The sequence below is a fragment of the Geotrypetes seraphini genome, chromosome 1 (assembly GCF_902459505.1).
Source record: "Geotrypetes seraphini chromosome 1, aGeoSer1.1, whole genome shotgun sequence".
Lineage (NCBI taxonomy): Eukaryota > Metazoa > Chordata > Amphibia > Gymnophiona > Dermophiidae > Geotrypetes > Geotrypetes seraphini.
In genome coordinates, this window is record NC_047084.1 from 376,295,299 (window position 1) to 376,321,641 (window position 26,343).

The following is a 26,343-nucleotide window of genomic DNA, read 5'->3' on the forward strand; positions in this document are numbered from 1 at the left end:
CCTTAGCTTTGAATAGAGCTGCTGGTGGCTCAGAGATAAAACCTAATTGGTGATCACCTGATAATCAGGGGTTCAAATCCCATCTATTACTGTGGGGGAGTGTGTGACACAGTGGTTAGAGCTACAGACTCATCACCCTGAGGTTGTGGGTTTAAATCCCATGCTGCTTCTTGTGACCCTGGGCAAGCCACTTAATCCCCTGTTGCCCCAGGTAGATAGAATGTGAGCCTGCCAGGGCAGATAGGGAAAAATGCTTGAGTTCCTGAATGTACACCACTTAGGTTATAAGTGGTATATAAATACAATAAATAATATCAGAAGTACCCCAGTGTTCTGAAGCAATTGCAACCTATATTTTAACTTTAGTGTAATACCACAGTACAATGAATTACAATAATCTAACGGGTAAAATAATTGCTCTGACATATTGTTTGAAAACTATTAGTAGAGAAGACAGAACGTATAGCACATAGTTGATTCTTAAAAGTCAAACCACAATCCAGTATAATACCCAAAACCTTAGATTTCTCCTCAACTATAAGTATCTCGCCAGTAGACACTACTATTTTACCCATAAAACCTGGATTGTCAAAACAAATCAACTTGGTCTTCTGTTTATTCAGTCTTAAAAAAGTAATAGATGTCCAATTATCAATTAATGTTGTTGAATGCTGAATAAATCTAAAAGCCTCCTCAAAATTTTCTAAAGCTGGATGCAAAATAAAAATATCATCCACATAAGACACATATTCCAAAACTAGTCAGCCATTCCTCCAAAGTGCTCATATACAAGTTAAAATGTAAGGGCAAAATTGGTGGCCCCATGGAACCCCACAATCTGCCAACCAAAAATCAGAATTTGAATTCGCTCCTTTTAGTCAAGAAATCAAAAAACCAACTCAACACCTTACCACCCATTCCTACAGCTCTCAGTCTATTCAACATTACATTGTGATAATAATAATAATAATAACTTTATTTTTCTATACCGCCATAGTCAGGCGACTTCTAGGCGGTTTACAATGTAAGAAGGCTGGACATTCAGCGAATAACAAAGGTCTTAGTACAGTACAATGCTAATACAATACAATAAGTCCACATATAATACAATACAGTAAGTCTAAATACAATACTATACAATAAGTTTAAATACAGTACCGAACAAAGAGTCTAGATGCCGTACAATAGTCTAAATGGTAAACTTACATATTAATTGGAGATCTAAGGGTAATGAGTGTCTGAAAAATTTAGAACATCCATGAGGGGGGTCTTAGTAGGGGAGGGGACCGTTTTAATCAATGAATTTAGCGAATAGGGTGGTTTTGATCGATTTGCGGAATGTATTATAAGTCATATTTGGTTCGTTTATGTGGTTTTTCAGCCAGGTTTGCTGTCTGTTCGCTTGGAACTTAAAGGTTCTGTCCAAGAAGGATTTGTATCTGCAGCCTGTGGTCTTTGGGTATGCAAAGATGTTTTTGTTTCTGGTCGTTCTTGTGGGGTTGTGTAGGGTGAAGTGAGTTTGTAGGTATGAAGGTGCTAGTCCCCAGGCTTGTTTGAAACAGGTGCAAGCGAATTTGAATAGAATTCGCGCTTCTATTGGAAGCCAGTGCAGCTTTTTGTAGTAGGGGCTGATGTGGTCGTTTTTTCTAAGTCCGAAAATTAGGCGAACGGCGGTGTTTTGTATTAATCTTAGTTTTTTTATTGTTTTTTGTGGGATGCCTAGGTAGATGATGTTGCAGTAGTCAAGAAGGGATAGGATCAGTGCCTGTACCAGCAACCTGAATGATGAAGGGTCAAAGAATTTTTTTATGGTTCTTAGTTTCCATAGCGTATAAAAGCATTTTTTCACAAGTGAGTTTGTGTGGTCAGTCATAGTTAGGTGAGTGTCAAGAGTGATACCCAGTATTTTTATGTTTTTGGAAATTGGGTATTCGTGGTTGTTTATTTTTATCGATGTTTTCGTAATTTTGTCATTGGGACTAGCCAGAAAGACTTTTGTTTTCTCTGCGTTTAGTTTTAGTTTGAAATTAGTGGTCCATTTATCGATTGCGGTCATTGTGTTTGAGAGATTATCTACAGTTTCTTTTGTGATGTCGTTTAAGGGTATAAGGATGGATATGTCGTCCGCATAGATGTAGTATATTAAATTTAGTTTTTGTAGTAGGTGACCTAAGGAGGCGATGTAGATATTGAAAAGTGTGGGGGATAGGGGGGAACCTTGAGGCACGCCTGAAGGGTTTTTCCATGGTTTAGAGTAGTTTCCATTACTGATTACTCGGTAGGATCTATCGAATCAAACGCTGCAGATATATCAAATTGAAGCAGCAATGTTCATATATCAAAACTAATTTCAGAGACCAAAATTAACAATAAGGTTTCCATTCTGTGGTGTGGCAGAAACTGTGCTGGCTTGTGTGTAAACCTTTGGAAAATATATAATCAGAAAATTGTTGATATATCACAGATTCTAACAGTTTGGCCTGCCATGGAATACCAGCCATTGGATGATAAAATTCAACTTTACTTAAATCAACATTTGATGCTTTTGATATTAGTTTAAGTATAATATCAGTAAGTTGAACAGGATATACCCCTTCTGTTAACGCCTTATTAGCAAAGTTAGCCAAAGTCTCAGATGGCATTGATGGCAGTAAAACAGCAGGACAAATATCTAAAACATATGATTTACGTGATAATCGCAACAAAACCTTTAAAACTTGTTCTGAGACTCTAGAATACACATCCCAATGTAAATCTCCCAAAATTCCTTGCATATTAAAAATATTATAATCTGGGACTTCACATGGACCCAAATTTTTTAAAGACAATCGAATATGTTCCACTTTAGATTCCGTGTCAGTCTAATTTTAGAAAAGTGCTCCACCTCACCAGATGGTTTCAGACTTTTTTGACGGAGACTTCAGTAGATGGAACCTAAGCATAGTACTAACAGAGCTTTGGGTTCTAGCCCAGAAAGAGCTAAGAAGAAGGAAAATTTAAATTAAATCAGTAATTTAAAGAGAGAGGGTAAGGTTGGGCAGACTGGATGAACCATTTGGGAGTTTATCTGCCGTCATCTAGTATGTTACTATAAATTTACTTGGCAATGAATAGAAAAACTATACTGTTATAGAAAAACAATACTGTTGCATCTCAGAATATCCCCTCGTCCACCCTCACTTCCAGTGCACACTGAGCAGAAACTATTCCAGTAGATTCCCCATTATTAATAATTATTAATAATAAATCCCCATTATTAATAATTATTGTTTTCATGTGCAAGATTAAACGCAAAGTCCACAGGAGGTAACCAATGTTCCATACCACAATCGGAAGTATCAAAATCAACACAAAGTGGAACACAAGTTCCTAGAGTTATAAGAATTTTATCGCAATGTTGTTCCTCAAAATACCTTATAATCATAACAAATAAAAACTATTAAAAACAAATATACATACATTTAAGGTACCAAGAGTCTGTGTCAAGGTGTTACAGTATTAACACCATAACACAATGCTCACAGAGTTAAAACAGGGCCCTACACGGGCCATGTTTCGGGAATATTTTGCCTTCCTCAGGGATCCAACGCTTGAACTTTGAATGAGATTTTGAGCATCAATAAATGTAACGTTGATACAAAATGGACTGTACCCTAAAGTTTTTGAGTAGTGTGGCAGTGTTTACATCTAGAGTAGGTGCCGGTGAAAATGGTTCAAGCGTTGGACCCCTGAGTGAGGAAGGCAAAGTATTAAAACTTGTAGGGCCCTGTTTTAACTCTGTGAGCATTGAACATATGGTGTTAATACTGTAACACCTTGACACAGACTCTTGATACCTTAAATGTATGTGTATTTGTTTATAATAGTTTTTATTTGTTGTGATTATTAAGTATTTTGAGGAACAAACTAGGGAAACCAAAGAAGGCGTGGGGAAGGGACTGAACACATCAACCTTAAGGAACAAATACAATTTTATTATAAGCAAAAATAACATAAAATCATATCATATATGTAAAACCAAACCTTATAAAAAGTCTAAGGGCTCCTTTTACAAAGGTGAGCTAGCGGTTTTAATGCGCCGCACGCTAGCCGCTACCACCTCCTTTTAAGCAGGCGGTAATTTTTCGGCTAGCGCTCACTAAAACCACTAGCTCACCTTTGTAAAAGGAGCCATTAGACTTTTTATAAGGCTTGGTTTTACATATATGATATGATTTTACGTTATTTTTGCTTATAATAAAATTGTATTTGTTCTTTAAGGTTGATGTGTTCAGTCCCTTCCCCACGCCTTCTTTGGTTTACCTAGTTTGTTCGTGGGGTGTTTTCCCTTCTTTTTGGATTATTTTGAGCAATAAAACCATTGTGATAAAATTCCAGTGTTCCACTTTGTGTTGCTTTTCATGTGCAAGATCAAAACTCCATCAAAATGTTCTCAACAGCTATCTTAAGAACATAAGAATAACTTTACTGTGTCCATCTAGCCCAGGGGTGTCAAAGTCCCTCCTCGAGGGCCCCAATCCAGTCAAGTTTTCAGGATTTCCCCAATGAATATGCATGAGATCTATTTGCATGCACTGCTTTCAATGCATATTCATTGGGGAAATCCTGAAAACCCGACTGGATTGCGGCCCTTGAGGAGGGACTTTGACACCCCTGATCTAGCCCAGTAACCCGTCTTCACAGTGGCCAATGCTGGTCACTAGTACCTGACAAAAACCAAAATAGTAGCAACATTTCATGCTACCGATCCAGGGCAAGCAGTGGCTTGGGAAATAAAGGGGTTCTGAAAGTACAAGAAGAATTGGCCTTGCATGGGTCTTTCCTGCACAGTAAGGCCATTTTTACTGCGACCATGAAAAGGGCTATTTTCTGTTTTTTGTATACCTCAGCATGTGCTAAAGTTAGCATTAGCGTGTAGCCATTAATAAAATTACCACAGGAGCACTTAGGGCCTGATTCTCTTTAACATGCGCTAAAGTTAGGCAGCCACCTAACTATACAATGGCAGAGCATGTTTTGTTTTATTAGGTGCACTGTATTAATGCGCCTACCTCACACATACGAAAGTGCATAGTAATGCCTAAGCATGCATAAGGCAGGCAGAGGCGTGGTTTGCACCGGAAGTTGCCTTACACATGGTTAGGCGTCGCTGTGCACGTGAGGTAGGCGTGTAAAATGTAGGCCCGTGAAATGCTGGAGGAAGAGAGAGTTGTTATGGAGGTTTTGAACCTCCATGATAAAATGAACTATGATAAGAGGTGAAATAACTCAGTGAAAACCTGAAGCAGTCATGGCTCCTGAAGACGCTGATCCAGTGAAACACAGCCCTGTGTTGGGCCGACTGAGCAATATGATTGTGGAGTCCGATAGTGATATCAGAAAGCATAAACTATTACCATTGTGGTTGAGCAACATGAGACTGTGGTAACAATTTGCAATACAGCAAGAGAATGTGTGATAATTTTTAAAAAATGGGGCAATGTGGTTTTGAAAGGAACTGAAACAGAAAAAGCTGTGTTCCAGTCCAGGTTTTCTGGCCCAATGGGGCATCCCCATTGAGCTGTTTTATAAAGAAAACAGTTGTGTAGTGTGATTTGTTCACAGAGAGTGTGGTTTGGTAATATATTATTTAAAAAATAAAACATGATAAGTGCAATAGAAGGCTTCTTAAAGTTAGTAGGTATACAAAACTGTAGGCGCTATTCTACTACATGTGCCTAGCGGTTGATTGACAACCGCATGCCTGCACACCTACAATGTAGGCGCACCATAGAAAATCAGGCCTTTACTGCCACTTATTTAGAAGCCACTATCGGCTCCTGTGTTATCCTTGCGCTAACCAGGTAGCGTGTGTAGTGTCAGTGCAGGAAAACTCACTCTCCACCCTGATACACCCACTCAAAAAATAAGTCGCTCATGGATTATATTCACACATCCCAAAACTAACAAGGAACGCATTTAGCATGTCCGATGTTAGACTTTTTATTGTGTTCGACACGCGTGCAGCTTAGTAAAAGGATCTCAAAGTGCCTAAGATGAAAGACCTCTGTTCTTTAATTTATAGAGGTACCATAAGAATTGCCATACTGGGACAGACCGAAGGTCCATCAAGCCCATCATCCTGTTTCCAACAGTGGCCAACCCAGGTCCCAAGTAGTAAAACATATTTTATGCTGCTTATCCTAGGAATAAGCAATGGATTTCCCCAAGCCATCTCAATGATGGCCTATGGACTTGTCTTTTGAGGTAGCAGTCAAAATACAAAGCTCAAACAATACAATAGGTCATGTTCAAAACAATTCCAAAAGTATAAGCAACAATAGAAAACAAAGCTAAACCTCCATTGCAAAGGTTTTATATAAACACCAAGAACACAAACAACCCCATCTCCAACATACTACCCAGCTCCATACTTTAACAAGAACCAAAAGAAGAATACAACCCCTACCGGCCAAGCAACAGTGAAAAGTAAAAAAGGGGAGAAAGAAAACAAGTAATGATCATCAGGTGCAACAACTAAGAAGAGGTCTCCTTATTTGCTCCTGCTTAGCCAGAGATCTGATCTGTAAGTTATTCCATACTGCAAATGTATCAAAGTTTAGTAAGCCGTTTATAAGCTGCTGGCACATTCTCGGACTACCAGGCAACAGCCAGAATAAGATTAACATAGAAAATGACGGCAGAAAAGGGCCTCAGCCCATCAAGTCTGCCCGCTCTAATGACCCACCCCTCTAACTTCACCCCCCAAGAGATCCCACATGCCTATCCCATTTTTTCTTAAAATCTGGCACGCTGCTGGCCTCAATCACCTGCAGTGGAAGTTCATTCCAATGATCAACCACCCTTTCGGTGAAGTAATACTTCCTGGTATCACCATGAAATTTCCCACCCCTGATTTTCAGCAGATGCCCTCTTGTGGCCGTGGGTCCTTTAAGAAAGAAGATATCATCTTCCACCTCGATACGGCCCGTGATATATTTAAACGTCTCAATCATGTCTCCTCTCTCTCTACGTTCCTCAAGTGAGTATAGCTGCAATATACTCAGCCTTTCCTCGTATGGAAGATCCTTGAGTCCCGAGACTATCCTGGTGGCCATTCGTTGAACCGACTCTACTCACATCACATCTTTTTGGTAATGTGGTTTCCAGAATTGCACAGTATTCCAGATGAGGTCTCACCATGGATCTGTACAATGGCATTATGACTTCAGGCTTCCAGCTGACGAAACTTCTGCGGATACAACCCAACATTTGTCTAGCCTTGGAAGAAGCCTTCTCCACTTGATTGGCAGTTTTCATATCTTCACTTATGATCACTCCTAGATCACGTTCTGCTGTAGTCCTAGCTAAGGTCTCCCCATTTAGGGTGTAAGTTCTGCACGGATTTCTGCTGCCAAGGTGCATGACCTTACATTTTTTAGCATTGAAGCTTAGCTGCCAAGTTGAGGGACCATTAAGGAAACGTTGTACCACGCTGCTGGTGTTGCAAGAGCCCTGGAACAACTCTATGGAATAGAACCACAGAATCAAGACCCTCCTGGGTTTTTTAAAAATCATATTTTCTTTGGATCTGTAACTCAGGTTCTTTTAAGCTTTTGAATATGAGTGCTACTTCTGGAGACTTCTTTGTCCCCTCTGATTAAATGTTCATGTTAAGATATTTTTCTGCTGCGTTGGGTTGTCTATAATTTGTAATGCTTCAAGAGCAAACCACTTTTTTCAAAGGCCAAAACCTGAGTAAGGATGTTTTTAGTTAGTTAGTTTTATAGCCTGTCCTCCCCAGGAGCCTAGAACAGGTTACAAAGATATGTACACAGTAGTTTTCAGGATCAATAACATACAAGCTATAGGATCAATAATGAGCTACAGAAAATTGAGATGGTTTTCAATAACACACATGCTATAGTGAATCTACGTGCTACAGGATCAATAACGAGCTACAGGAACAGTATTCACATGTTTCAGAAAATTGGACAGTTTATATGACACACATGCTATTGTGGGGGAAGTTGAGAGCACCTATAGAGTCTCAGAATGGTATCTGCATGGCCATAATAGATCTGTATTGCTGACAGATTCAGGTGCCCCGAGTTATGGTGCGCCGGCTTCTGGCCAGTTAAAGTTTGAGACCAGTTTTGGCCTCCAAAAGCTACAGCAGTCAAAAATGTATATCTGTTTTAGTTTTTATTTACTAACCTTGGAAATCAGAGAAAATTACAGAACCAGACAAGATTGCTTTTTTTTTTTGCATGCTTTCAGACAGGATGAGAAATTAGAGATAACAGGCAGCACAGGCTGCTGGAGCTTGCTTTATCTGCAACACTGTAGGTCTGGTACCCTTAAATCGGAATCTCCTTCAGCAGCAGGCAACAAACAGCTGGGGATTCAGGAAATACATGAGTCTGCAGATTTGGAGCAGACCTGGGTTTCTTTTTCTCTTTCTGGCAGTATAACTTCAGGAGCTGATCTTGCAAAGCATAGCCTTTCACACAAACAGGGCCCTTCCTAAGGAAGGGACTGCATAGTTGAGATATATTTACCTCTTAAAATATTTGCTACTCTAAAATAAAGAATACTTTAATATTGTCATTACCCAATGTCCAACTAGTTTGAGATCATATCTTTAACAAAATGTGCTTTTTAAAAAAAAAGTTTTTAAACCATCTTTATTCTTATCAAAAGAACTAACACAGGCAGATTGCTAACAGCAAAATGTAAAACAATCATAAGAACAGTCCCCCTCCCCTCCCCTCCCCAGTCGACATGACATAGACCAAAACGGAATGAATATAAGATAGCAAAACAGTTCCATCAACACATACCCCTGATTTGCATCAGTCCATTCCCCTCCATTTACAATAGGGAAGTCACACAAGTCGAAAGAATCTACAAGAGCAGTAAGTTTGGACATCAAATAGATATGATCCAACTTAAGGAGAAAGGAGAAGGTCATCTCAAGTAGGAGTATTACTCTGTTTCCAGAAGGAGGCCAAATGTGCTTTTGATGGACTAATGTGATAATCTCTGCTTTCATTCTGTCAAAGATGGCTGCCGGAAATGATTCCTACATACATTCAGTAGACTTGACCTCTAATTCTTTTTGAAAGCTTATGTAGCAATTCCTTAAATTAATGCTACAAAGATTTTGATTAGGGCTGCAGGAAGATTAAACATTATAATCGTGATTAATCACACAATCAAAACTTTAATCACGCGATTAAAATATGCCACACCTCTCTCTACCTCAACCCATCCCTCACTTTCCTGGTTCAACATCTTTCCCTTTCTTCTACTTCACCCCCTCTTCTCTTTGGGCACTACCTCCCTTCCTTATAAGAAATGTCACCTATACATGCAATATGCAACAGTGTCTGCCCTCTCTTTCTCTAAAAATGTCTGCTTCTCCTTTTCTGCCCTCTAACTGCCCTCCCACCCAATGTCTGTCCTCTTTCCCCTTCCAGTTCCCAAGCTGAAATTGTGCTCGCCTTGCTCACTGTACTGTAGACCAAGCAGGGAGACAAAGGAAGGAAGGGGAGTGGTTTTGTGGACACTGTTCCCTAGTCTAAGCTGAGCAGAGTCCTTCAACTACATTGCTGCCAGTAGAGGGGGTTGCTTTAATATTGTATTTTCAATCATACTGGGGGAATGCACTAGTCAGCAATCGTCACTAAACCTGTTTTCACACCTTTAGCAACGATCGCTGTTACTGACCCAATGCACAAAATGGCCCACAGCATGTTTTTCCCCTCAATCGCCTATTTTCCAATATGGCCATGAAAATTAGCTAAACCCCATGCAAAATATTCAAATGATTGATGCACTAACATCGCTTGGCTATTTTGTATGGGGTTTTAGCAATTGTAAAAACCAGTTGCTTTAGACCTGTCGGTAACTGGATTCTGGAACTTGGCTGTGAAGCAGATGGTGGTGTAATTGCTTTGCTCCTCCTTGAAGGGCTCCATTGGATTATTTTTTCAGATTTTAAGAAATTATTTCTTCTCCAAACACTCAGATTTGGATTATCATGTCATCAGGAAGACAAACCAGATTAGATTTTTGCAGCATCTGGATCAATTTTTTAGCCCACAGTAGTTTAACACTGGTGGTGTTTGCACTTTCACTACTTACAGGTCACTTTAGCTTCGAACCAGGAGGGAAGAATACGCAAAGGCTGCAAAACAGCTGACAATGGAACGAACATCCTGCACTATGTTACGCCCTAACCTGTCAAAGATTCCAAAGACGGTGGCCCACTGGTGTGGCAGGAGACTTTGGCAGCAGGTTTTACAGAACTTTTAAGGCTTTTTAACATGATTATTTGATGACTGTTGCACTTTGTTTGAAGGGACAGTTATGGTTTTTTTTTGGGGGGGGGGTTTACATCAATTGTTTATGTGTACAAAGATATTGACTGCTACTGCGAGGGATGGAATAAAAGGGGGGGAAGTTATGTTTGGATGAATGGAAAGTTTGAATGTGTGAATAGGTAATTGGAAGTGAAGCTATAATGATATGTGAATTTTAGATTGGAAGGGTGGTGTGAGACTAGCCTATAGGTGAATGAAATCTGACGATGCCTGAGTAGTTCTGTGTGTAAATTCACTTTTTGGAATTTTTGGCCAAGGATAAGCAATGGGGCAGGATGTGTGAGGTTTGAGGTTGTTAGTTCATTGATGTTCTGATTTAACTGTGATTATATATGATATTAATGAGTTAAATAAAATATTTTATATCTCTTGATATTAAGCAGTGGAAATTTATATTCATTGTATTTCCAACAATAAGGTAGTAGTTGGGAATCAATAAATATAAGACATAAGATCTTGTAGGATACATGTAAAATAATAGTGGTAGTGGAAGATATGAAAGGGCAACTAGGTACAGTGGGAATTGGGAGATGTTTGGTACAAATTGGCATTCATTATAAAACCGGTAATGTATCTTATTTTGTTTATTATATTAAAATTGGGACAGTATTTCTATTATTATTATTGTTTCTCATAGGGTCTATTACTAATTTACTCTCATTTTGGCTGTTGGACTTCTATTGTTTATTGAGATGGTTTATCACTTTACTTTTTTTTGTCTGAACTGATTTATTAGTTTTATTTATTTAGCTTTGATATGTATTAAGGTTCTTATTTTTCCTCATTTATAAAGAAAATCAGTACATAGTACATAGGTTTGTTATTTAATGTATTAATTGAACAATAATTTACACAAAAGTAGTTGAATATATTATTTAGATGTTTAAAAACAAATGGAATGGGTATGAGTTGTTTTATCTTAAAATGATAGAGGTTAAATGATTCATATTGTAAATTCTTTATTGACATACTTCATAATTAATAATATAATTGAAATTAGGTTTAGTTTAATAGAATTGGAAATCATATTGATCTAATATTAATTATTACATGGGGGAGATTAATTTCTGGGAAGTTATTAAGGGGCCTAGGGGAGGAAAGTAATTGCTAACCCGGATGCACGCACCCAAGTTATTGAGATACTCACAGGGATGGGTTGGGGGAGGGAGGGAGGGGATTATAGGTTAAGCTCCTGGATGTGTGTGGAATTATTAGTTATAATTTCTGGGGAACTTATATTCTTTTTTTATTATTTGATGATACACTTCTCCCTCCGTATTCGCAGTTTTCATATCTGCAGTTTCACTTATTCGCGATTTTTCAGCCACTGACTCCGCCCCCCCCAAAAAAACATCATCACTAAAGTTTTTTCCTTTTACTGTACAGTACCGATAAAAAAAGTTTATCACTTACCATTACTGTACTGTAACTCTGAAAATTGTTGCTTCAATGCTTTCTCCCACAAATTCGCTGCTTCCATGTTTCCCAGTGTGCACTGAGAAAAACGCTGTTTCCCAGCATCCCTAGAGAGAAAGGCTTCTTCCCAGCATGCATGAAATCACTGGTTGGCTGCCCAGAAATTGCTGATTGCTTGCCTGCCCTGAAATCGCTGGTTGGCTGCCCAGAAATTGCTGCTTGCTTGGCTGCCCAGAAATCGCTGCTTGCCTCTCCTTCAGTAACAGATCAGATCAGGTCTCCCACCATGGCTACAAAGTGCAAGAGTTCAAGTAGTACCAATAGTGCTCCGAAAAGGGAAAAAAAGTGAAAACCTTACAAGAAAAGGTAGAATTACGGGATATGCTTCAGAGACTAAAGACATCTTCCGCTGTTGCTCGACATAATGGCATAAATGAGTCAACCAATAGTATACAGTACAGTACAGGTATCCCAGTATTGAACTTTCAATACTTTATTGAACTCTCAGTATTGAACTTTTTTTTTTGTTAAATATCTTTATTCATTATAAAGCCAAAAATAAGTGCAACATATTATACACTTTAACAGCACTTAAATGCTATCAAATTATATTTTATAACAAATACATATATCATCCCCCGCTTTCTACATGTCCAGCAATTGCATTCAAATTAAAGTATCTCCTTACCCCCTTCCCACCCACCCACCCTGGATGTGTATGAACCAAGGGCAAAATCAACAAATCACTCCTTACAGAATTTTGTCAATGGCTCCCAAACATCCATAAATTTCCTATAATGTCCCTGTTGTATGGCCATCATACGTTCCATTTTTAAAGTAAGGCATAAACATTCCCACCAGAAAGTATAATTTAACCAATCCCAGTTTTTCCAGTTTCTCAAACTAAGTTGTATGGCAACCCCTGTCATAATAAAGAGAAGTTTATTATTATGGAAAGATATTTGACTTTTAGCCCTCATTAATGTGCCAATTAACACGGTATCATATGTCAATGCCACAGGATTTGCCAATACTTCATTCACTTGATCCCAAATGGATCTCCAAAATTTAAGTATCATGGGGCAATAGAACAGTAGATGATCCAATGTTCTACCTCAAGATGACAGTGCCAGCATCTATTAGACTTGGAACTATCCAATTTCTGTAAACGAACAGGGGTCCAAAAAGATCTATGTAACAAGAAAAACCATGTTTGTCTCATATATGCAGACGCCGTATATCTCATCCTCCAAGTTCAAATTTTTGGCCATTGAGACGCAGAGATCTGCTGCTTTATCTCAGTGCTTCAAATGTCAAGAAAACCAATCTTTGGTTTCTTATTCAAAAATTCAGATATTAATTTGTATCACTGGGCGGCCTGATGCCCTAGGAAATCTGTCTGGAAGCATAGGACCGTTAAACTATACTGATTTTTAAAGATTTCACCAATCAGGAAACCCCTTCTGAATGGTATTGAACTTTTTGTTTGCCCTGGAAATATGACTGTACAGGTATTGTTGTATACAGTAATAAAAATTTGAGAATACTTTATTGAACTTTATTTAACTCTCAGTACTGTATTGAACTTTTTGTTTGCATCGGAAATGACTGTACAGGTATTGTTGTATACAGTAATAAAAATTTGAGAGAATTTCAATAGTAGTAATAGTGGCAGCTTATTTCAAAAATCGCAAATAACAGTTGAAAAGTTATTTGCGGTTTCAATAGTAAAAATGATGGCACTTTCCCAAAACTGCGAATAACATATAAAAAGTTATTCGCGGTTTTTCCATATTCACACCTATTGGCAGCCCGCATCCACCGCGAATACAAAGGGAGAAGTGTATTGATACATGAAAGCAAATGGATTTAAAATTATACTCTTTAAATGTAAATGGACTGAATCACCCTATCAAGAGGAAAAAAGTTCTTAACTTCCTAAAAAGTCAGCATGCTGATATTTATTATATTCAGGAAACTTATCTTTCTGCTGTAGAGTTGGCAAAATTGGAGGGATCCATTGGAGGGAAGCATGTGTTTTTGCCCCAGCAATAGGGAAAAGGGAAGGTGTAGCAATCCTAATTAAAAAGACTGTCTCTGCTAACTTCAATAATTTTAAAGCAGATCCATTGGGTAGTTAGCTCTATGTTAATATGACTTCAGGTAAAGATACCCTGATGCTTCTTAATGTATACGCTCCTAACACCAATCAGGCAGATTTCTTAAAAAAAACCTCCAACAAATAATTCTATCACTGGCTACAAATAATTTAACGATGGCCGTAGACTTCAATGCTGTCACGGATTCATTAATTGACAAACAACCCAGCAAACAATTAAAATCCTTAGGTCTAGATAATCTTGTAAATTCATGTGGATTGAAGGATATATGGCGGATTCTTCATTTTTATGCTCGCAAATTTTCTTTTTGCTTCCACGTTGATAAATCATTTTCAAGAATTGATTATTTTTATGTTTCAGATCAGTTAATTCAACAGGTAACAAGGGCCAACATAGATCCAATTCTTTGTTGGATCATGCTGGAATATGGATAAATTTTCAGTTTACTGAAAAAGATTCTAATAGACCTGTTTGGAGATTTAATAATACATTGCTTGCAGATTCAAACTTTCTCGAGGAAATTCAAATAAAAGTGGATGAGTATTTTCAACTCAATACCTCAGAGGAAATCTCTTTGGAAACTATTTTGGATGCTTTTAAAGCTACAATGAGAGGGCAAATAATTTCATATTCGGCGCACATTAGGAAACAACTAAAATTGGAATTTTCTAATTTGGTACAAATTATTTTGACTTTAGAGTCACAATTGGCCTCAAAATGGGAACAAAATACTTTGCAGGCCCTGTTGAAAGCTAAATATAAATATAATGAGATTTCCTCACAATTGGCTAGGAAAGATTTGTTTTCTCAGCAAGCTCTGTATTATGGAAACTCGAATAAAGCAGGAAAATTATTGGCCAACTATCTTAAAGCTAAGAAAAGTAAAGATTGCAGCCGTTAAAGATGAAAACAGTAAAATTCATACTCAAATTGGAAATATTTTAAAATATTTTTGGGAATATTATAAGGCTTTATATTCCTCTGAGCTTTATTCAGATAAAGAAATTGAGGGTTTAGAATTTTTAAAATTAATTCATGGGCCAAAAATTCCCAAGCATATAAAAGGAAATCTTGAAGCACCTATATCACTTAAGGAACTCCAGGCAGCGTTGCAGTCCCTTAGAGCTGGATCCGCTCCAGGTAGTGATAGATTTGCAGTGAAGTTTTTCAAGTCATTTCAAATTAAACTATTACCTCATCTTCTAAATTTATATCAATCACAACTAACATTTCAGGTACTATGGCGGAATCTATAACCATTGTTTTGCCAAAGCCAAATAAAGATCCCATGTTGGTTTCAAACTACAAGCCTATTTCTTTAATTAATGTGGATGTAAAACTTTTGGCTAAATTATTGGCTTTAAGAGTAGCCAAGGCTCTCCCTTATATGATCGGTATGTACCATACGGGTTTTGTTGCTCAAAGACATTCTTCAAATAATACTAGATTGGCATTTCATATGCTAAGTTTATCAAAAACAATGAATGATCTGGCTTTCTCTGTCTCTTTGGATGCAGAGAAAGCCTTTGATAGTGTGGAATGGACTTTCATGTATCAAGCGATGGATTAGCTTGGTATAGGATCTGGATTTATACAAATGATTCATACCTTGTATGGTTCCCCCTCAGCCAGACTATATATTAATAATACATTTTTGGAGCATTTCTGTCTAAAGAGGAGAGATAGAAAAGGGTGTCCCTTATCTCCTTTACTTTTTGATATTGTTTTGGAACCCTTGTTGTTGGCTATACAGCAGGCAAGGGAAATAGAGGGGATTCCTTATGCAGGTCGGGAATATAAGATATCTGCTTATGCAGATGATATCTTGCTTCATTTGAAGAATCCTGAATCTACCATTCCGCATTTACTGAAATTGATTGATAGATTTGGTAAATTTTCTGGGTACAAAATAAATTGGAGCAAATCAGAGGTTCTTCCGTTAAATGTGCATTGTGCAAAAGAACTATTTGATCCATTCCTATTCCTTTGGAAGGAAGAGGGTATAAAATATTTAGGTATTATGATTCAAAAAAATTGAAAGACACGATGACAGTAAATTAAAAATCTTTATTGTTGAAAGTCAAAGAAATATGTGAGCATTGGAACCCATTATATCTCTCTTGGTGGGGGAGAGTCCAAACTGTCAAGATGATGATTTTGCCTACTGTAGTCTGCTACCAAATGAGTATGTTGCCAGTTTATTTTCAGAGACTCTTTTATAAGAAATTGAATGGAATTCTCACTAAATTTATTTGGCTGGGTAAAACTGCTAGAATAGCTTTAGTATCTTGATTGAATGTACTGAAAGGGAGGGGGGTTTATTAATTTTGTATTCTTATTGATTGACTGTAAGTTCTGATTCTGATTATTAATGTATGTATAATTTTCTGCACTTTGTATTAGCCTTGAAAATTTAATAAAGATTTTAAAAAAGACCTATCGGTAACTGTGTTACTGACTGGTCTGCCTGATTTTATTTTTCAATGGCACAGATATTTTGCATGTGTTAACCACGCAAAATATCTGTCCCATTAAAAGAAAAAAAAGGTCCTTCGCCCCCTCCCCAACGAACCCCATCAAATGTGACACCCCTGAGCTACTGTTTCCCTGAATGCAAAAAAATGGCAGGAGTAATGCCCACTCCCTCCAGACACCACCCCCACCAATAACCTTCGACGTACCTCTTTACAACATTGGAAGCAGGATGCCCGCAGGAGGCACCTGCTTTGGCCGCCACTGCCAATCCCAAATGTCACACCTTCCAAATGATGCACAGGGAAGGGCCAAAGGCCCTGATTAGTTCAGTCGCCTAAGGTCCCTCCCAAGCCCATCAGGGCCTTAGGCTCCTCCCTCAGTATCCTGGATACAGAGGGAGGTGCCTAAGGCCTGATTGACTCAGACACCAAGGCCCCACCCATTGGGAGGGGCCTTAGGTGACTGAACCAATCAGGGCCTTTGGCCCCTCCCTATGCATCATTTGGAAGGTATGACATTTGGGACTGGCAGTGGCGGCCGAAACAGGTGCCTTCAGTGGGCTTCCTGCTTCCAACTTTTTAAAGAGGGGGAGGGGAGCGTCCCTACGAGTGGGCATCTCTCCTGCCATTTTTTTTGGGTGGCGGGGACCTCCAGTGGCAGGATGGAGTGGGCATCCCTCCTGCCACATCGCTGCCGTGGAGGGGGGGAGTGGAATTGGCAGGAGGGATGCCCTGTTATTGCTGTTAGGGCTCTGCGCATGTGTCAATTGCTCACTGAGAGATTGATGGTCGCGTTTGTGTGCAAATGATTTGCACCTCCATGCAAATCATTTACATGCAAACTTGATAGTGCATCGATCGCTGCTGGAGAATCGGCCAACAGCAATCGAGTTGCTATCTTTAATGCATCTAGCCCACAAGGTGGGCAGATTTCTTGGAGTCCTGCAGAACTTGTTTGTCCCTCATTATTGAAACTGTGATAGTGAAACAACTCAGCTTAGAGGAAATATGTTTGTGGACCCATCTTTGTGCATTGTGCTGTTGTACTGCTCACATAACCCTCATGGCAGCTAGAGAATGACACGGTGACAAAATTCATCATCGTTCCCGTCCCCGCGGATAACCGCGGCAAACCATCTTCATATCATTCTTTAAGGAGAGAGGGAAGAATCAGAGTATGAATGGCCACAACCTCTGACCCACAAGCTTTACTTTGAAGAATGCTGGGGTAGAAGGACTGAGGCTGAAATAGACACTAAAAAATGACATGGGATTATTTCCCGCGGTTATCCGCGGGGATGGGAACGGTGATGAATTTTGTCACCGTGTCATTCTCTAATGGCAGCCCTGTGAGCAGCAATCATGCATGCACACACATCCCCTCCTACAAGGTAATGTACTCTCAGCTGCAGCTACGCCATCTTTTTTGCAAAATGTGCCTTTAAAATGGTTTGACCGTTTCACAAAGGGAAAGAAAATATTTCTGTTACAAACTCATGCACATATAGATTTTAGAAGTCTCTGTTGTTGCTGTTGTCAGCTAGAGGGGGAAAAAACACCTATCTGAGCAGTCATTGTACTTGGAAAGTTTATCAGAATCATTAAGACCTCGTCCAGATTTGATCAGTTACAGGGAATTCTATAAATAGTGCTTAAAATTGTGTGTGCAAATTTGGGCACATGTCCAGTTTGCGCACACAGTTTAATTGAGGAATGAATAGGGTTACCATATTTAAGTAAAAAAAAGAGGACACATAACCCCACCCATAACCCACCCCATCAACAGTGCCCTGCCCCACTCCTCCCTCTCAGTAGTCTTTGGCCCTACACCTCCCCCACCTCCAGCACAGCCTCTCTATATCTCCAGCTCTCCACCTGGGCCACTCCAGAGTTAGGTATTTCTCTCTGAGTCTCCCCTGTCCCCACCTACTAGTGAATGACACGGGGACCGTTTAACGCGGTAAACCGTGGTCACCGCAGTAAATCCACAGGAATGGAGAAATTTGCAACTGGTTTACCGCAGGAATGAGGACAAGACCTTTCAGTGCTCCGTGGGAATGGAGACAAGACCTTTTACCGCCCATGGGAGCAGTTAAAAGTCTTGCTCCTGTGGTAAAAAAATTGCACCTGTGTCAGACTTGGCATCTCCTCCCCAGCTCCTCTTGCACCTATTTTACCTTCAGGAGCCAGTCATGCCACAATGAAGACAGAAGGAACCTAAAACCAAAGCCTGAGATCAATGTGATTGGAAGAATAAAATTACCAGACAACAATAGGTAGAAAAAAAAATTATTTATTTTATATTTTGTGATTAGAATATTTCAGATTTGACATATGTATCCTGCTAGAGCTGGTATTACTTCCACTAACTGTTCTTTAATTGCACCTCCTTAAATAATTAGTTCTCAAATAATAATTAGTTCTTAGATAGTAAATTCTTAAATATTAAATTCTTATATAGTTATTTATCCCACCGAAGTTCCTCAGCATGCCACACTTAAACTCTCAGCAAAGAAGCCTATGTGGTGACTGTCCTCATCAGAACTTAAAAACCGGTGTTTATCAATTAATCTATATCTAATTATAATTTTGTAAATTTTATACATTTTTTTGTTTCATTTCATTTCATTTCCTAATTACTGATTCCGAATTACTAATTCCGGTATGATTTTGGTTGGCATAAGTTAAATGCTGATAGCCTGAACATTTCTGTACTTTCCCCGACCCTGAAGAAAAATGAAACGCGTCGGTGGGGAATGAAACAAAAGCTAAGTTTCAGTTTTCATAAGAATTTATAAACTTATGAATATATTTATAAGATTGTTTTCAAGAAAAGCACTGGCACTTTAATAAGGAAATGAAATGAAACAAAAAAAAAACGTATAAAATTTACAAAATTATAATTAGATATAGATTAATTGATAAACACCGGTTTTTAAGTTCTGATGAGAACAGTCACCACATAGGCTTCTTTGCTAAGAGTTTAAATGTGGCATACTGAGGAACTTCGGTGGGATAAATAACTATATAAGAATTTAATATTTAAGAATTTACTATCTAAGAACTAATTATTATTTGAGAACGAATTATTTAAGGAGGTGCAATTAAAGAACCAGTTAGTGGAAGTGTTTATTTAACTGGTGCCACTGCTTGTTTTGATGAATCAGAGCTGGTATTAGACATAACTTGGGACCGCAAAGCCCATGCTGTGCTTCTTTAGTTTCCAGTTGGCTTAGGGCTCTCTCTGACCAGGGGGAAGTTACCCTAGTTGCTCTACCCTAACACTATTCCTGCCATGTGTGATTGAAGTATTCTGTTAGCTTGATTTTTCTGTGTAACATTCTGTAGTAATTTGTTTTGTTCAGTTTTCACAATAGTGGAGGGGATATTTGTGAAAGGGAGGGGAGACAGGGGTTTTGTTGATCCTTGCTCTGTATTATTTGTGTTTATAAAATGACAATTGTACAGAATATTGTCTCTTTTTATACTTTAATAAAATAAGTTCAGAATAAAATCATAACTATTCAAGGCTTGTGTGCATGGGATCTGACAGTTTGCAGGACGGGGACTGAGCTTGCGGTGTGGGGACAGGGCAGGAACAGGGACTGAGTTTGCGGGGACAGGGATGAGTTCACAGGGACGGGGAGGGAATGATGAAAAAAATTTTCCCCGTGTCATCCTCTACCACCTACCTCAGCGCTGCAATTTCAAACTTCAGGCAGCTGACATCTGGCAGCATTAGCAACAAGATCCTGCTGCTGCTGGCCTGCCCCAGAAGCCATCGCTCTGCAGCATCCTGCCTACACAGGAACAGGAAGTCACTACAGAGCGAAGGCTTCCGGGGCAGGCTGACAGCAGCAAGATCATGTCACTAATGCTTCCAGCTGCCCATCGTTTGAAATTGTAGCGCCAGAAGAGGTACGTGGGGATCAGGCCAAAGAGAGAGCTATACTTGATAGAGAATGACATGGGGACAAAATTTCTCTGTCCCCGCGGGGACTCATTTTCCCATCCCATTCCGGCAAGTTCTTTTCCTGTCCCTTCCCCATTTCTGCAAGCTCTGTCCTCATCTGCACAAGCCTCAAACACTTTAAAAATTATAAGTGTCCGAGGCTTGTGCGGTTAAGGCAGAGCTTACAGGAATGGGGCAGGAGAGGGACAGTGACAAAACTTGTGGGGACAGGACGGGAAAAATTGAGTTCCTGCGGGGATGGGGATAAATTTGTCCCGGTGTCATTCTCTATTTAACTCTGGGGTGGGTGCTGAACTGGAGAGAGAAAGTCCAAAACCCAAACAAATTCCCTCCAGTCCAGGAAACCATCCAGACTCCTCTAAAAAGAGGACAGAAAATGCTTGTGTCCTTGAATAAATTCATGTAAACCGTTCTGAGCTCCCCTGGGAGAACAATATAGAAAATTGAATGAATAAATAAATAAATACAATGAGCCTATTAGCAACAATAATTGGGCGCTACTAGTTATTGGCGTTAATTAGTAACTATTTGGATGGCACATCTCACTAAGCACTGTTCTACAAAGATGTGAATGCAAATCCTTTTTGCACACAACTCAAAAGGGGACCTGGCCATGGGCAGGTTAGGGGTATTCACGTAAGAAGCATACGTTATTCTAGAATTCGGGGGATCCTCGCCTAATTTACGGATTCTTTTACAAAGCTGCGCTGCTGAGCAGCACACTCTAAATGCCAAAGCCATCCATTCCAGTCCAGGCTTGGTATTTAGCATGCACCGTTCGACTGCACAGCTTTGTAAAAGTCTGCCTTAGTGCAGGGATTTACACCAAGATTCAGTTGGTGAAAATCCTTGCACCTAAAAGTGGAGCATTATTCTATAAACGGTGCCCAACTTGGAACATCATTTTGAGTAGCACTCGATGTGCTGGTTGGTTTGGGGTTTTTTTGGGTGGGGGGTGTTCTGAGCCCAAGTTTGAACGCTATTTGCTGAATTTAGTCCTTAATGACTTGTATCAAGTTTTCAAGTTTATTAAGAAATACTGCTCAATCAAACTTCTAAGTGGTGTACAAATAAGTGCTAATGAAGATCCAAAGACACAGACTTACATAGGTAAAACTTGAGATAGGTTACGAGACAAATATTACATAACATAAAAACGAACGGGCACAAGAGGAAAGAAGGAGGAACTACAATAATCAAGTAAAGTTAACATAAAAAGTAGGTACGATAGGAAGGGGATTTTTTTTAAAAAATGATGATAATTAAAATTCAAAATTTTAGCCCTAATAAGGGCAGTTAGGTGTCAAAAGCATCTTGAAATAGAAAAGTTTTTAGGTAATTTTTTTTTTTTTTTTTTAGTTCAAAAATTTTTTTTTATTAAATGGGGAAGAGAAACTTCTGTACAAAGATGGTTAGGGGTAGAATTCCAAAGTGAAGGGGCAGATGTGTTAAGGAAGGAATTGTTAGGAGATTTTGAGATATAGAGCGAAGAACTTTAGAGGGGCAGTAAGGTATGATTAGATTATTAATAAATTCAGGTTGGTTACTTCAACGGGTTTTAAACGTCAATAAAATAATTTTCTGAAGATTTGGGAGCCATTGACAAAATTTTGCAGAGTGATTGCTGATTATGCCCTTTGGTCATACATGTCCAGGGTGGGAGGGCAGGTTGGAATGTAGTTTTAAATTTCAAATTGAGTGTAGTTCTTAGATATAATTATGGGGGGGTGATGATCTTTTTGTCATAGATTATAATTGTAATTGTATTTAAGTGCTTTTATAGAATTATATGATTGTATTTTATTTTGCACTTACTTATGGATTTAAAATGAATAAAGAAATTTTAAAAAATAAATAAAAATAATTTTATAATTGATTCTGTGCTCAACAGGGAGCCAATGAGCTTTGAAGAGAAGGGGTGATACATGATCATATTTTTTTTGCATTGAAAATAATTTGCAAATGTAAACTGTATGCTTTTCCTTGCAGGCTAGGACCCCGGACTTCCTTCAAGACTTTGACAGAGCCTCTATCACACATCTGTTCTCCTAGAAGAAACCAACAAAAACAAGAGATTTAGTTTGTTTTTTTAAAACACTGTATAATTGTAAAAAGTAGAGTGTGTTTCTTTTTGAAAGCATGGTCTGCTGTACGTTGCTGTACAGTTTGAAAAGTATTTTCAAACAAAACAATTTAAAAAAAAGAGCAAGTATTTTTATAGCAAACGTAAGTTTGACAATCTTACACTGTTGGATTACACTTTTTTGTGCTTGACTTTGAAGTTTTGTATTTTAAGAACTTATATATATATATATTTTTCTCCTAAGCTGCATGTTCAAGGCATGTCTTGATAAGTTGTTGAAACAAAACCAAATGAGGTGTTATATGTTTATGGACTGTTCTGTCATCCTGTATTATCTGTGTGTGCTATATGTGTCTGATAAAAACAAACAAACAAAAGGAAAAACAGTTTACATCTGCAGATTTTTTATGTTTTAATTCCAAGTTGTGCCAAATGATGTCAGGGAGAGCCAATCAGAAAGCAGCTTTTATCTTAACCATAAATTCCCAGTCAGAGGAGAACTTGCTAAATATAGTGTTTTCAGACTGGGGACTGGATCACATCTCTCTGCAGAGTAAATGATGCTGGCTGGATTTAGTGAGTGCCAAAGTGAAAACTAGAACCACCCATGTGAATTTCTTCAATTCATGTGGTACCTAGCAATCCTGTTTTACTGAACATATTTATTCTAAGGTTCTTTGATAAAATAGTGTGGTGACCATGTTAATCCACTGAAAGAAACAAATGAAAGGAAAATAGGGTGATACTTTCTTATTGGACTAATTATTGTGCATTGTTTGGCAAGCTCTTGAAAGCCAGAACCACCTTCTTCAAGTTGAATATTGTCACCTGAAGAAGAAAATTGGTCAAAAAAGGATATCGCCTTATTTTTCTTCCTTTGGTTGGTTTTATTTCTGTTTTCTACCTTTTAAGGTTCCTAAAATCCCTTCAGCAGCACCACAGTCATTTCCATGAACCTCACCAGCCATGCTTGGAACCTCATATGGAATGAAAGAGATCGGTTTATCTTGTCTGTATGACATTACACAGATCATGAAGTAGATGCCTGCCAGGTTGGGTCACGTCCTTTGTGAGGGTCTGTTCCAAGAGGTTGGGGAGTTGGGGGATTGCCAAGAGCTGCTCAGAAACATTCAGGAAGAACATTTTGTAACTAATTGTCTGGTGAATGTCTGACTTGCATGACTTGCTGAGCATGGTTTTCTCTCATTTAGAGTCTGTCTTGTATGTAATCACTTGTTGGATTCAGCCTCATGTTTAAGGTGTCCTGTGATTGTCTTCTTTTTGCAATATTTATATTTTCTGTAGGAACACCAAATCACAGGTAAATCTGAAAAGAACATTTGGCATTCCTTACCTCAAAGGGTTGTTTTAACTTTGTGGGAATAAAAAGCTATTATTGTACAGAGTGTATCCTAATAGGATTTGAGGGTATTATTATCAAGAGAGGAAATTACAATGAAAAGTATAGATTTTTTTTCTGTTCTGTTTTACATTTGCCAGAGTAGTTAAAATATAGCAGCCATTTTTTTTTCTTACATATAACAGTGCCATAGACAAGACTATAGTGCTATATAGTGTGTGAAAACTGAAACCAAAAAGCTCCTCATATCAAATGGCAACACTATGGAACAGGTTAAACAGTGTTCTTCTGTGGCTTAATGGGGGTAGTTTTATAGCAGGGCATCTATGTGAAAAGTCTAAAATGGCGCCGTTTTATAAAATCAGCATAGGCATCCACAGTGGCCCCTTGTAGCAGACAAATGCCTAAATACAAATTCACTCCTCCTCCATGTAAGGTAGCACATACTCTGGGGAGGAAAATTCTAGAAAAGGGCAGCTGTTCTAGAAAGGAAAGAAGGAGCCTATTTTCTTTTATAAAATACTTTTGGATCCAGGAATATACATGCATGTATATTAGGCATCAGCGGTTAAACCAACCATAGAATGGGTGCAAAGGATTGGGCCTTGTTTTTGTGGTAAGAAATGTGCATTAATTACAGTATTCTATAACTTATGTGTGTAATTGTGCTTCTGCCCATGCTTTGCCCAGACTCCACTCACATGTACATCTACTTTCAAACTATACGCCATCACATTTAGTGGACTTTTATTTAAGCATATTAAGCTCTTAAAGCAGCTGGGTGTGGTAAACCATGCATTAAGGAGCTTTGAAGTAGAGAATGCAAGGGGACAAATTTTTCCCGTCCCATCCCCATGAGTTGCCCCATTCCTGCAAGCGCTGTCCTTATCTGCAGAAACCTCAAACACTTTAAAATCATACACGTTCGAGGCTTGTGTGATTAAGGCAGAGCAGGGAATGATTAAGGAATGGGGCCGGGACAGGAAAATGAGTTTCTGCGGGGACAGGGAAAAATCTGTCCTCGTGTCATTCTCTACTTTGCAATATTTCATAGTTACCACATGCCCATGTGTTATTCACATGTTAGAGGGCATGCCATGGGTGAAGAATAGGGTTGGAAACATTAGCCAGGTAGCGCGCTGCACTTACTGTACCATAATTAGCTAACACACAGTTATAATGCAGGACCAATTACTGTCTCCTAAATAGGAGGCACTGAGGCCTGGATTCTCTAAACTGCGCCATTGTCAGCAGCTGCCTTAAGAGCGACTACCGATCGTGTGTCAATCCTCCGGCAAAAGTAGGCACCAGAAATGTAAGCCTACATTTCCGGCGCCTACCTTTGACGGGAATTGAGCCTACAGAGACACCTACCGGCTTGTAACACCACTTCAGCCATTAGCCACGCCTAGAGTGATGTTAGAGGACCTCCAGAGGCACAATTCTGGTGCCGTTTTGTTTTGTTGTTGGGGTTTTTATTAATTCTTTATTATTTTCAAAACTACAACAGTGCAATACAACCAATGCAACTCATAGTAATACTATAAAAGCACATTCATCTTTCTCATGTTCATAATCATCCTTCCCCCCCCCATCCATCCATCCAAACAATTATCACTCTGTATAACACAAACATATATTATCATAAATATCCTATCTATTCTGAATAATGATATCTTCACACCCATCTCCATTATGAATATTCAAAAATCAATTTATGACATAAAGAATCCCTCTCCCCCCCTGCCCTGGATATGTACCATAGTAAAGAACAAACTGATTCACAGTCAACAAACAATTACAATGAGGTAACATAAGATGCCAATGAGCCCCATATTAATTTAAATATATTACCATGTCCTACATTTTCAGCTTTTATTCTTTCAAATCTATAACTAGAGCAAAGACTTGCCCACCAGAATGAAAAATTTAAACAATCGCATTTCTTCCAATTTTGGGTGATCATCTGGATGGCTATCCCAGTCATTATAAGGAAAAGACGACCTCTATATTGATCTAAAGGGGGTTTAACATGCAATATTGTACCACAAATGACTGTCTCATAAGTTAAAGGAATTGATGATTCCAAAATGTTATTAATTTTACTCCATATTGACCTCCAGAAGCTAAGTATCAATGGACAATAGAACAACAGATGATCCAGTGTCCAAATGTCTAAATGACAGTGCCAACATCTATTAGACTTGGAACTATCCAACTTATGCAACCTAACAGGGGTCCAAAAAGATCTATGTAATAGAAAAAACCATGTCTGTCTCATAGATGCTGATGCTGAACATTTCAATCTCCCAGTCCAAATTCGTGGCCATCGAGATGCAGAAATATACTGCTTTATCTCAATGCTCCAAATGTCACGAAGACCATTTTTTGGGTTTTTTTTATTCAAGAACTCTGATATTAATTTATACCACCTGGCGGCCTGATGTCCTAGCGAATCTATCTGGAGAACTCTTAAAAGGGGTTTCCCTCTTAACTTAGGCGCTAGTAAGTTAAGGTGCCGTTTATAGAATATGGGCCTACGCTCCTGAA

At 38.7% G+C, this 26,343-nt stretch overlaps 1 protein-coding gene across 5 annotated transcripts in view; it reads left to right on the forward strand.

Annotated features, from left to right (window-relative positions):
• The window catches only part of RBPMS (RNA binding protein, mRNA processing factor), a 572,887-nt gene extending 547,346 nt beyond the window's left edge, over positions 1 to 25,541 (forward strand). For 3 of the 5 annotated variants that reach the window (XR_004536565.1, XM_033915619.1, XM_033915611.1), the window contains one exon: positions 22,340 to 25,541. Coding sequence is in view for 1 of the 5 variants with exons in the window: in XM_033915619.1 (XP_033771510.1) it covers positions 22,340 to 22,430 (91 nt within the window). In the remaining 4 variants the exon portion in view is untranslated. Of the gene's footprint in view, positions 1 to 10,130; positions 10,282 to 22,339 lie in introns of all 5 variants that reach the window. The other 2 variants (XR_004536566.1, XR_004536564.1) reach the window with 2 other exon arrangements.
• Positions 25,542 to 26,343: the final 802 nt, after the last annotated feature.